Below are 14,010 nucleotides of genomic sequence, written 5' to 3' on the forward strand. Positions count from 1 at the left end.
AGGACCCCAGAGACAGAATGATACAATAACACGTTTTACTGAAGCTTCAGGAGACCAGCCCTTACAATGTAGGGCTGGCATCAGCATCAGCATCAGCAAGAAGAGGTCTAAATCCAAACCAAAAGAGTCAGTTTATGTAGAGCGAAAACAGCCCCTCTCGCCCAGAAAGGAGCACGGCTGCTTCTTCAAAACAGATAACAACTTGCCAAAACAGCACTGTGAGCCGACCAACTGGAGCCCTTAAGACCAAACAAAGAGTTTACTAACGGACATAAGATAAAAGCAAGGAGATCACGAGAAGACGCACTACATGGGAAAATACTAGCTGATTTAAACATGACTATGGTTTAAGAAAGAACACTTAAGAATATCTCATTCTCACATTTGTTAGAGGCTCAATTGCAGAGTCTTTTAGGAATGGTTGAAAGGACAGTGTTGTATGTGGGAGACAAGTGGTGTCGCACACCTCCTCTGTTTAGAGAGTTTTTTTCAACCTTGACATAGATGGCTTCCCTCACTCCTCTCTCGTACCATCCGTCCTTACTGTCCAGAATCGGTACATTTTTGTTCTCAAAGGAGTGCCGTTTTTCCCTGAGGTTAAGGGGTTACAACTGAACTGACTCTTTGATTTGATTTGAATTCATGATTATTTTTTATAATGATTTCAATTTAGAATAGAATAGACAGTACTTTATTGATCCCTTGGGGAAATTCAGCACCACTGTTCGCTCACAATAGACAATAAACACTGAGGTATTTTTTACATGTGAATAATACAAATACAGTATTATACAGCATTATTCACATGTGAATAATATAAATAGAGTCTATTATACAGCATTATTCACATGTGAATAATACAAATACAGTCTATTATACAGCATTATTCACATGTGAATAATATAAATACAGTCTATTATACAGCATTATTCACATGTGCATAATATAAATACAGTCTATTATACAGCATTATTCACATGTGAATAATATAAATACAGTCTATTATACAGCATTATTCACATGTGAATAATATAAATACAGTCTATTATACAGCATTATTCACATGTGAATAATATAAATACAGTCTATTATAAAGCATTATTCACATGTGAATAATATAAATACAGTCTATTATAAAGCATTATTCACATGTGAATAATATAAATACAGTCTATTATACAGCATTATTCACATGTGAATAATATAAATACAGTCTATTATACAGCATTATTCACATGTGAATAATATAAATGCAGTCTATTATACAGCATTATTCACATGTGAATAATATAAATACAGTCTATTATAAAGCATTATTCACATGTGAATAATATAAATACAGTCTATTATACAGCATTATTCACATGTGAATAATATAAATACAGTCTATTATACAGCAGTATTCACATGTGAATAATATAAATACAGTCTATTATACAGCTTTATTCACATGTGAATAATATAAATACAGCCTATTATGCAGCATTATTCACATGTGAATAATATAAATACAGTCTATTATACAGCATTATTCACATGTGAATAATATAAATACAGTCTATTATAAAGCATTATTCACATGTGAATAATATAAATACAGTCTATTATACAGCATTATTCACATGTGAATAATATAAATACAGTCTATTATACAGCATTATTCACATGTGAATAATATAAATGCAGTCTATTATACAGCATTATTCACATGTGAATAATATAAATACAGTCTATTATACAGCATTATTCACATGTGAATAATATAAATACAGTCTATTATACAGCATTATTCACATGTGAATAATATAAATACAGTCTATTATACAGCATTATTCACATGTGAATAATATAAATGCAGTCTATTATACAGCATTATTCACATGTGAATAATATAAATACAGTCTATTATACAGCATTATTCACATGTGAATAATATAAATACAGTCTATTATACAGCAGTATTCACATGTGAATAATATAAATACAGCCTATTATGCAGCAATTCTATTCATGATTTGATTCTCTGTCTTGTAACTTTAGGCGTTTTTAAAGCCCTTTGAATTACCTTGAGTAAGACACTTACCCTGCCGTATTTGTACATGATACGTATTTTGGAAATTGTCCAATATAGAAAATTAACAGTAATATTCTGCACCCTTCCTGAATAGAAAAGTCTGACAAAGTACAAAACGATTCAATAAACAAAAAGTTTTGCTAAAGTGATTTTTATCTGACGCACGTCTGCTTTGCAGGAGTTATCAGAGCTGATTGACGAGGAGAACCTGAAGGGCGTCCCGGTGCTGATCTTTGCCAATAAACAGGATTTGGCCACTGCATCGCCGGCCAGTGAGATCGCAGAAGGTCTCAACCTCCATACGTACAGAGACCGGGAGTGGCAGATCCAGGCCTGCTCAGCCGTGTCTGGGGAAGGAGTGCAGGTCAGCTCCAAATTTAGCAGCCGAACTGACCTTTTTTTATTTATTTTTACTTAGCCTTTATTTAACCAGGTAAAAATACCATTGAGATCAAAGATCTCTTTTCCAAGGGAAACCTGGCCAAGAGGGCAGCAGCAAGGTTACATTAAAAACAGTAAACACATAAAACATCGCATTTACATCATTAAAACTTGCTGACATGACACATGTGCATACAGACAAGGTAGACTGCAATCCTTTCACAGAAGCTTTAAACTCATTCAACGTAACTAGGGTTTGAAGTTTAATATTCGATTGTAGGTTATTCCAAGCCTTCGGTGCTGAAAACCTAAATGCTTTCTTGCCCGGTTCAGTTCTTACTTTGTGGACGACAAATTGCAGAACATCCATTGAACGAAGATTGTGACTTCCATGTTTCTTTGTTAAAAGACAAGACAGATAAGATGGAGTGATACCCAGAATGGTTTTGTAGATGAACACATACCAATGATTGAGGCGTCGAGCACATAAAGATGTCCAGTTAACCATTGAGTTTAACACACAATGGTGAGTAAGTTAACCATTGAGTATAACACACAATGGTGAGTAAGTTAACCATTGAGTATAACACACAATGGTGAGTAAGTTAACCATTGAGTATAACACACAATGGTGAGTAAGTTGGTGATGAATGTCAGTGCCCCGTGGTACACACTATCCAGCATGTGCAGACAACCAGCAGTAGCATTCATGTACAACACATCTCCATAGTCAATAACTGGTAAAAAAGTTGTTTCCACCAATTTCTGTTTCACAGTAAAAGAAAAGCAAGACTTGTTTCTATAATAAAATCCCAGTAAAAGTTTCAGTTTTTTACAACATACTGAATGTGCTCTTAAACTCAAGTGGTCATCAATTAAAAATCCTAAATATTTAAAAGCAGATACTAGAGATGTCCCGATCCGATATTTGGATCGGATCGGCCGTCGATATTTGCCTAAAAATGCGTATCGGCAAGGCATGGGAAAATGCCGATCCAGATCCAGTTTAAAAAAAAAACACCGGTCCGTGTTTTCCAACGCACCGATTTAAATAATACATTCCACTTTTCTGCTGCTCCCTAATTTCCGTTCCGCATTTTCCAGCACACCTTCAACACATCCACAGGTCTGTGGATTCTCACGCAGTTGCTTTTAGCTGCTGGCATTACACGACAGGCTCTTCTCACTCTTTCCTGTGTCTCCCTCTCACAGACAGCAAGCGCACCTTCTTACACACGTCACATACTGTCACGTCATACGTCACATACGTATACGCCCTATCCCAGCAGAGAGGTAGCAGCATGGCTAACGTTAGCTGTGATGCTAGCGCAGCCGTGTGATCAACCTTCCCTCTAAGGTGCGCGCCTGTGCAATTGCGCACTGCTCGAGCGTCCTCTGCGCATAGCAATTATATGCCACGCACAAAATCAAATAAAAAAATAACAATTTTCGACACACGGACACGACAGAGAAAACAGTTTTCGTCATCATTGTTCAAATATTGTAACGTCTGTCGAGACGCTTATCTCCATTCGGTGCCACACGTCCACACCATCAAAATGCTGAGGCAAAAATTTCCATATCAACACCGTATGAAAAAATTTGTGATTTTTTTTAGTCGTGATTTCCTTCTCTGCATGAAAGTTTAAAAGTAGCATATATTAATGCAGTATGAAGAAGAATGTTTTAATGTAGACATGCAAGCCTTGAAAGAACATTTTGAAAATCAAGACTACATTTCCTGCAAATGGGTGCATTTCTACCCTATATTTTAACTTTAGATTTATTCTCATATCAAACTCTTTTGGCTGTCTTTTTGACACTTACATCCGGCGCCCCCCTCCACACCCTGGATTATAAATAATGTAAATAATTCAATGTGATTATCTTGTGTGATGACTGTATTATGATGATAGTATATATCTGATAGTATATATCTGTATCATGAATCAATTTAAGTGGACCCCGACTTAAACAAGTTGAAAAACTTATTGGGGTGTTACCATTTAGTGGTCAATTATACGGAATATGTACTTCACTGTGCAACCTACTAATAAAAGTCTCAATCAATCAATCAAAACACACAGAATCATCATACTGATGTGATTATATGCATCAAGTGTTCATTCAAGGCTAAGGCAAAATATCGAGATATATATCGTGTATCGCAATATGGCCTTAAAATATCGCAATATTAAAAAAAGGCCATATCGCCCAGCCCTTGTTTCAATGATGCCATTTCTGTTTGTCATGTATAATTTTGTCTATTTTGTGTTTATCCTTGAATAAACAGGTCAGTTTCTTGTTACCAACCATTGTGTATTATTCAAACTCCCCTAATTCAGCTGGCTAGTTGTTATCAAGAGTACTAAAACCCTTTTCAACATGATTCTGACAACTAAGTAGGCTAAATAACTTTAAACTTTAATACATGCTCGGATAGGCCAGTATCGGTCAGTATCGGTATCGGATCGGAAGTGCAAAAACAATATCGGTATCGGATCGGAAGTGCAAAAACCTGGATCGGGACATCCCTAGCAGATACTAACATAATTTGTTGCCCATTTCTTGTTCAAACGTTCTCACACAGTGCTGATCTTACAGTTTTTGATGTGGTAAAGAACATACACTTTGTTTTCTCTGCATTTAAAACCAGTTGAAGACAGCAAAGTTGTTCTTGTACTCTGTCAAATGCATATTGTAGATATTTAAAAGCCTCAGCAGGAGTTGGTGCCGTGCAGTATATGACAGTATCATCAGCATAGAAATGGAAAGTTGAGTTCGGAATATTCTGTCCAAGATTATTTATGTAAATAGTGAATAATTAGGACCTCACCTTAAGTTGTTTTTTTCACCACTGTAGCGCCACATTTTGTAATAATCAGCCACATTTTGTAATAATCAACCACATTTTGTAATAAAATTCTTGACTGCGCTTTGTTATAAACTTTGATGCGTTTATAGTAACTTGCTACATATTGCAGAAGTTATTGTTATTATTGTTGTCTTTGTCAGGGACTAATGTCGGTCTTGAACCCCAAGATGCAGAGATGGCAGGCGTAGCACAGGAAAACATGACTTTAATGTCAAAAAACAAAATAGTGCATCTGCAGAGAAAACAAGAACAGCCAACAAGAACCAGGATAACAGGAAACAGGCTACAGGATACAATCATCGAGCCCTGACTGGAGGGCGAGGCAGGCATAAATAGTAGCCTGATTGGCAATTGCAACCAGGTGTGCCAGGCTGGCCATCAAGGACAGGTGGGGGAAACGAGCGCTTAGGGATGCATGCAGGAAATGGAACCAAAATAAGAGCGCTGACAGGAAATAAACACAAACACAGAGGAAAACCCAAACATAACCAAACTGTCAGTAACAAGCCTGACAGTCTTGTTTTGAATAAAAGGTATCAATGTGGTGCATTACGTACTGAACTATTGTAATTGATCACTTGATTGGAAAAACGATGGAACAATTCATCTTTAGTAGAATTACTTTAAAGAATCAGCCGGGAGACATAGTCTTCCCAACGTGTCCTGGGTCTTCCCCGTGGCCTCCTACCGGTCGGACGTGCCCTAAACACCTCCCGAGGGAGGCGATCGGGTGGCATCCTGACCAGATGCCCGAACCACCTCATCTGGCTCCTCTCGATGTGGAGGAGCAGCGGCTTTACTTTGAGCTTCCCCCGGATGACAGAGCTTCTCACCCTATCTCTAAGGGAGAGCCCCGCCACCCGGCGGAGGAAACTCATTTCGGCCGCTTGTACCCGTGATCTTGTCCTTTCGGTCATAACCCAAAGCTCATGACCATAGGTGAGGATGGGAACGTAGATCGACCGGTAAATTGAGAGCTTTGCCTTCCGGCTCAGCTCCTTCTTCACCACAACGGATCGATACAGCGTCCGCATTACTGAAGATGCCGCACCGATCCGCCTGTCGATCTCACGATCCACTCTTCCCTCACTCGTGAACAAGACTCCGAGGTACTTGAACTCCTCCACTTGGGGCAGGGTCTCCTCCCCAACCCGAAGATGGCATTCCACCCTTTTCCGGGCGAGAACCATGGACTCGGACTTGGAGGTGCTGATTCTCATCCCAGTCGCTTCACACTCGGCTGCGAACCGATCCAGCGACAGCTGGAGATCCTGGCCAGATGAAGCCATCAGGACCACATCATCTGCAAAAAGCAGAGACCTAATCCTGCAGCCACCAAACCAGATCCCCTCAACGCCTTGACTGCGCCTAGAAATTCTGTCCATAAAAGTTATGAACAGAATCGGTGACAAAGGGCAGCCTTGGCGGAGTCCAACCCTCACTGGAAACGTGTCCGACTTACTGCCGGCAATGCGGACCAAGCTCTGACACTGATCATACAGGGAGCGGACCGCCAAAATCAGACAGTCCGATACCCCATACTCTCTGAGCACTCCCCACAGGACTTCCCGAGGGACACGGTCGAATGCCTTCTCCAAGTCCACAAAACACATGTAGACTGGTTGGGCAAACTCCCTGCCGAGAGTATAGAGCTGGTCCACAGTTCCACGACCAGGACGAAAACCACACTGTTCCTCCTGAATCCGAGGTTCGACTATCCGGCGTAGCCTCCTCTCCAGTACACCTGAATAGACCTTACCGGGAAGGCTGAGGAGTGTGATCCCACGATAGTTAGAACACACCCTCCGGTTCCCCTTCTTAAAGAGAGGAACCACCACCCCGGTCTGCCAATCCAGAGGTACCGCCCCCGAATCATATAGGATTTTTTTATTGGCGAAGCACAAATTAAGTGAAGTTTTATTGATTAAAAATGGAGAATGTGATTGCAAGCAAGAGACAAGCAAGTGAGTATTACTGAAGAGTAGGAGTGCTAAAAAAAAACAGATTCATACTTTGTTAAAAAAAAAAAAAAAACTTTTTAAAAAGTTATTTAAAAAATATGTTATGAGGCCATGTCCACGCTTACTCGCTGCATACATATACATATTACATATTTACATATGTCAACCAAAAGGAGGTTTTGTAACCTGTTTTGAAAAGGTATTATTCTAATTCTTTTACCAAATAATACATTGCGAGAATCGGTTTCGATTGTGAATCGTGTTGAATGGAATCATTACCCCAGGAATTGTAATTAGATCGACTCGTGAGATGCCAAAAAAATCCCACCTCTACTGACTAGTGTACTGCAATGTATTTTCTGATGCTTTACTATCAGTGTTGGGTTAGTTACTGAAAAACAGTAACTAGTTACAGTTACTAGTTACTTTATTTCAAAAGTAACTCAGTTACTAACTCAGTTACTTACACCAAAAAGTAATGCGTTACTGTGAAAAGTAACTATTTAGTTACTTCTTCTACTCTTTTTTTTTTTTAAAGCTCCCATTAATGCCCTTTTAGCCTTCATTTCAGTACTGTTATTGCACTGGAGAATAATACAATCTGTTGATCAATTTGACATACATCACTGAACTCTGCTAAGCAATGTGCTCTACATACAACACACAAAGACAAAGATATGTTTCAAAGGCCAATTTGTTTCAGGCCAGAACAAATTGACAAAACTATTTTAAATATCTGCAACATAACATACATAAGTAACAAACAGCATAATAACACTAACACTAACCACGTTAAACCCAGATTCCGAACTAATAAAGGTCTTAACTCATTCTCTTTCTATGCCACTTCAATATGGAATGCACTCCCAACAGGTGTAAAAGAAAGGGCATCTCTATCCTCCTTCAAAACCGCACTAAAAGAACACCTCCAGGCAACTACAACCCTAAACTAACACCCTCCCTTCCACATAATACCTCTTCGGATTGTAAATAATCAAATGTAGTCACTTTTTCTTATACTTTCTGATCTCTCTCTCTCTATGTCCACTACTTGCTGTACATATCCTACCAAGTCAGTCCTACACTGTTTCAATGTCCATTTCTCTGATGATGCAATTGTTGATGACTGAAGTGTTGATACCAACCAAACCTAACCCCCCCCACTCCATATCCCACACCCCGGATTGTAAATAATGTAAATAATTCAATGTATATACCCTGATGATTATCTTGTGTGATGACTGTATTATGATGTTAGTATATATCTGATAGTATATATCTGTATCTAGACCCCGACTTAAACAAGTTAAAAAACTTATTTGGGTGTTACCATTTAGTGGTCAATTGTACGGAATATGTACTGTACTGTGCAATCTACTAATAAAAGTTTCAATCAATCAATCAATCAATCAACAACATAGCTGTAAAGCTGGCTTCACCTAAGGAAGGCACACGTGACATACACAGAGCCTAACCAGGCAGATTTGAATTGTTGTTTTGGGCAGTAGACGGGATCTTTGATCCAAGACACAACTTACATTTAACTAAAATGTTCTTTTCTTTGTGCTCGACAAAAGAAAAGAAGTGAGAATATCTCATACTTGCCAACCCTCCCGAATTTCACTGCCTCTCCCTGGGACAACCATTCTCCAAATTTCTGCCGATTTCCAGCCGGACTTAAGGCACGCCCCCTCCAGGTCTGTGCGGATCTGAGTGGGGACAGCCTGTCGTCACGTCCGCTTGGCCAACCAAAAAGTAACCACAGAACACTATACCGTATAGGCGTATAGTAGAGATGCGCGGATAGGCAATTTATTTCATCCGCAACCGCGTCAGAAAGTCGTCAACCATCCGCCATCCACCCGATGTAACGTTTGATCAGAACTGCACCCGCCCGCCATCCGCCCGTTGTTATATATCTAATATTAATAAAAAAAAAAAAAAAGGGTGAAAACTACGCGAATTGCACCTTGTGCAGACAAGATTTTTCGATCGGACACGGAGGAATTAGCGATGTAAAAGACCACGTTGGGACAAAAAAACACAAGTCTAATGCCCTTGCTAGCGATACAAGTGGAAAACTTTCAACGTTTTTCGTCGGCCAAACAGATTCTTTGGATGTGATGAATGCCGAAGTTTTATTTACGGAGGCAATAATTGAGCATGGACTTCCAATCGCACTGGCTGATCACATGGGACAGTTAATAATGTAATGCAACCTTTAAAAATCATTACGCGGTGATCGCGGTCCCAAAAATAAACTTTTCTTGCATGATAATGTCCAGAAAAATTCGCTTTATATTACTATAGAGTCCTTTTAACGAATGAGTTTGATGGTTTATCACAAACCTTAAATGAAAGAAGTCCTTTGTTCTCCTGCACCATGGCCTTGCTTCGTGTTTGGTGCGCAAGCTTTATAACCTCACTGAGGTTATAAAGCTTTTGCCTGTTAAAGAAAGGAGACTGATCCAATGCAGCACAGACTTTCGCGTGCCACGCTGTCACGACCCAGACGCACACCAGTGCGCAATCATATGGGAGCCGCGCTGAGCGCACCTCCAAGCGCGTCTCGCTGCCGGCGACGGCCGGGTATATGGGCCCGACGCTCCAGCGCCATCCATTTTCAGGGCTAGTTGATTCGGCAGGTGGGTTGTTACACACTCCTTAGCGGGTTCCGACTTCCATGGCCACCGTCCTGCTCTCTATATCAACCAGGGTGAGCCCCACCCCTTTCGTGAGCGCACTGCGCGCGGAGTGACCCCTGTTACGCGCCCCCAGCAACAGGGGTGGCAAGCAGGTAAGCTGCGCGGGCGGAGCGCGCGGAGTGACCCATGTTACGAGCCCCCGGCCACGGGGGTGGCGGGCAGGTAAGCTGCTTACCTGCTGCGCGTGACGCCGGCCGCGGCGAAGGCGGACGAGGCGGGGTGTCGGTGCGGTGGGCGCGGTGGTGACCCTGGACGTGCGTCGGGCCCTTCTCGCGGATCGCCTCAGCTACGGCTCCCGGTGGGGCCCTCTCGGGGGAAGGGGCCTCGGTCCCGGACCCCGGCGAGGCGTCCCTTCTCCGCTCCGTAAAAGTGTCCATCTCTTTTCTTTTTTTTTCTTCTGTTGTGGCATATGCAGCAGGTGCCTGCTCGTTTTTCGTATGTGGGTAACAACATTTAACTATGTATATATATTTCCCAATTGGTTTAACTGCCACCCGCAAAAAAAAAAAAAAAAATCTAATTAATCCGCCCGACCCGACCTGCAAGCGGATAAAATCTTATTTTTTTTAATTTCATCCGCCCGATCCGCGGATAATCCGCGGACTCCGCGGTTGTGTCCGCAAACCGCGCATCTCTAGCGTATGGTGTTCTGTGGTTACTTTTTTGTTGGCCAATGGTTGTATTGCGCACCCCCCTCCCCTCCCCTTCCCACACTCAGACACACAGTCACACGCACACACAGAGAGCGCAGAGGAAGAATCAGAAGCACGTCTCTGCCTCGCTGCCATAAAACACACTCAGATCCTCAGTTTCTAGCCGATACTACATAAAAAATAACGTAAAATAACGCAGTAACGCATCATGTAGTAACGGTAACTGAGTTATTGAATATAAAAAAATAACACGTTAGATTACTAGTTACCGCCGAAACTAACGGCGTTACAAAGTAACGCGTTAGTCCCAACACTGTTTACTATACACCAGGGATTCTCAAACTGTGATACACGTACCACTAATAGTAAGAATCACTTACCTAAATATTTACACACAGTGTTACTGTTCAAACTGTGTGTAATGTTAAAACTGTGTGTAATGTTAAATATTAAATATACCCGTTAAAAATAAAACTACTGCCTTTTTGTAATGTTCATTTATAATACGCTACTGTATTTTAATGTTGGTCAATATGTTACTACTTGGAAAGCCAGGTGATTTTGAGGTGTTACTTAGTAAAAAAAAAATAAAAAGTTTAAGAACCACTGCTGTACATGATACTCGTAACAAAAAACACTAACAGAAATACGAAACAGAAATAAATATTTATTCCTCAATGACCAATTGCATGTTGTTGTTTTTCAAATTGTTGTGATGGAAAATCTAAATCACTTGTTACATATTGCAAAAGCTATTCAAAATGTGGTAGTATTACATAAAGAGGTCAAACATTTATGGGGTGGTGACTTTCATATTTGTATGTAATAAGGCTAAAAAATGTTTACAAAATATTTGTGATTACGCTCAAAGTGTAATCTTTTTCTCGATATAATGTGCCCTTTTTGCTCTATTTTGCCCAGTTTTGCTGTTATTGTCATTTCTACAATATACCGTGGGCCGCATTTTGAACACCTATTTAAGTGTTTCCTCTTCCTCCAAACGCTTATCTTCTGTGTTTCTCTAACAGGATGGCATGAACTGGATTTGCAACAACATCATGAACAAGAAGAAGAGAACAACAACAACAACAACAACAACAACAGCGACCTGACATCACTTCCTGTCTCTAGTCATGGTATAAATATGTTGTTTCTGAATATACAGTAGCTCCTAGTTCAAATGCAGTGAGAACATTAGGCATGGTTGATGGTGTAAATGCAAGATTTCACTGCGTTACAACTTTTAACATATCTACCAATATTGTAGTTGTATGTGTATTGGAGATTTCTGAAAATAAAATGTCGAGTCTTGTCATTTTCTTTGGATTTTATGCCATTTTCTATTCTTCTTGAAGAACTTTTTTTTTTTAGTTTTTTGATAAGAGAATGTTTACTGTCATATGCACAATAATACCATCTTTCACGAAGAATGCTGGCAACATAAGAAATCATATAAGAGGTACATTACTATATATATATACATATATGTCTTAATCAGGTTATCCAAAAAATAGTGCTCGATACCGTAGTAGAGCGCAATATATGTATGTGTGGGGAAAAAAAATCACAAGACTATTTCATCTCTACAGGCCTGTTTCATGAGGGGGGTACCCTCAATCGTCAGGAGATTTTAATGGGAGCATTCGCATACCATGGTTTATATAGGGCACAGAGTGGGTGGGTACAGGCTGGCCTAGGGGCGTGGTGATTGGTTCATGTGTTACCTAGGAGGTGTTTCCGTCTATGGCGGCATGTTGTTACAATTTCGCTGCGCTTGTTGAGGGATGACAGGTCTGGACGGTAGATATATAGTAATAAACAGTTTCTCTTTCAAGCATAGGTTGCATCTTTTATTACCACTATTGTAAGGTGTGCTGGATGCAAGAATTTGCCATGTTATTGAATATTCAACATTATTGTCTTTGAGGTCCCAAATGTGTTTGCTGAGTTCTGTGGTATTTCGCAGGTTTTTGTTCCTGAAAGAAGCCTTGTGGTTGTTCCATCTGGTTTTGAATTCACCCTCGGTTAATCCTACATATGTGTCGGATGTGTTAATGTCCTTGCGTATTACCTTAGATTGGTAGACAACTGATGTTTGTAAGCATCCCCCGTTGAGGGGGCAATCAGGTTTCTTTCGACAGTTACATGCTTTGTTGGTTTTGGAGTCGTTCTGACTGGGGGTCGACGGCTCATTTGCAATTGTTTTGTTGTGGTTTGAGATGATTTGTCGTATATTGTTCATGCAGCTGTAGCTCAATTTGATGTTGTTCTTGTTGAATACTTTTCTTAGGTTGTTGTCTTTGGGAAAGTGTTTGTCAATCAGGTTGAGGAATTTGTGTCCAATGTTCGTTGAGACGTTTTTGCTGTATGGGGGGTTGTACCAGATGATGCCGTTTCGTTTTCTGTGCCCTATATAAACCATGGTATGCGAATGCTCCCATTAAAATCTCCTGACGATTGAGGGTACCCCCCTCATGAAACAGGCCTGTAGAGATGAAATAGTCTTGTGATTTTTTTTCCCCACACATACATATATATACATATATATATTTTATATATATATACATATGTCTGTATATGTACTGTATAACATATATGTATACCAGTGACGTGCGGTCACTAGAGCATCATGGAAAGAAAAAAATGTAAAAAGAAAAAAAAAAAATTAAATTGTTATATGTATCCAGTGATTATACTATAAAGTTATTTTCCATTTAACTTCACCAGTTTTAGATTATTTTTATTCAAAATCGCTGAATTTTCACATTTGCCGTTCAAATACTGAGAAGAGACGGTGCGGTGAACAGCAGCCATGCAGTCGAGGCACGTCACTCAGTGCCTCAACATGGACGCACTCGGCTAACTGCTGGCCTGCTGTGCAGTGAGACCGTATTGCTATATGAACTATATTATGCATTTCCATAGTTTAGTTAGCTGAGGTATATAATGTACAGTGTATTTTGTCAACAACTGTATGTGTGTAAAGTATTTCTTGTGCTGAGCGATCATAAAACTGCTGCGAAGACGCACTGGCTGAGGCTCCAGTAACCCCGCTTCCTGGTGCTTAAGACACGTTCGCCGCAGACTGCACCCACCGACGGGAACGCCACACCAACCAAAGCCCACACCCAAACCCTCCACGTGCAAGACCGAATCCACCCAAAAAAAAGTCACTTAACAAGAAGCCAAAAAGTGCAAAAACAACATTGCTCGCGCCGGAGGAGCCGTGAACGACTGCAAGGACACTACATTAGGTACACCTGCAGACTGCAGCACGGATTTCATATTTCATTCATTCACAACTCCTCCACACCGAACACCACTGTACCCGCACTTATAAGTAAAGGTAAGACCATAATAA

The 14,010-nt window shown here is 40.3% G+C and overlaps 1 protein-coding gene across 2 annotated transcripts in view; it reads left to right on the forward strand.

Annotated features, from left to right (window-relative positions):
* arl3l1 (ADP ribosylation factor like GTPase 3, like 1) overlaps positions 1-11,975 on the forward strand; it is a 34,970-nt gene extending 22,995 nt beyond the window's left edge. Inside the window, exons 5-6 of one of the 2 annotated variants that reach the window (XM_061930236.2) lie at positions 2,253-2,438; positions 11,678-11,975. In XM_061930236.2, the coding sequence (XP_061786220.2) occupies positions 2,253-2,438; positions 11,678-11,761 (270 nt within the window). In that variant the 3' untranslated portion in view covers positions 11,762-11,975. The remainder of the gene's footprint in view (positions 1-2,252; positions 2,439-11,677) is intronic. The other variant, XM_061930237.2, reaches the window with a different exon arrangement.
* Positions 11,976-14,010: the final 2,035 nt, after the last annotated feature.

Source organism: Nerophis lumbriciformis, linkage group LG36, assembly GCF_033978685.3.
Source record: "Nerophis lumbriciformis linkage group LG36, RoL_Nlum_v2.1, whole genome shotgun sequence".
In the NCBI taxonomy this organism is placed as follows: Eukaryota; Metazoa; Chordata; class Actinopteri; order Syngnathiformes; family Syngnathidae; genus Nerophis; species Nerophis lumbriciformis.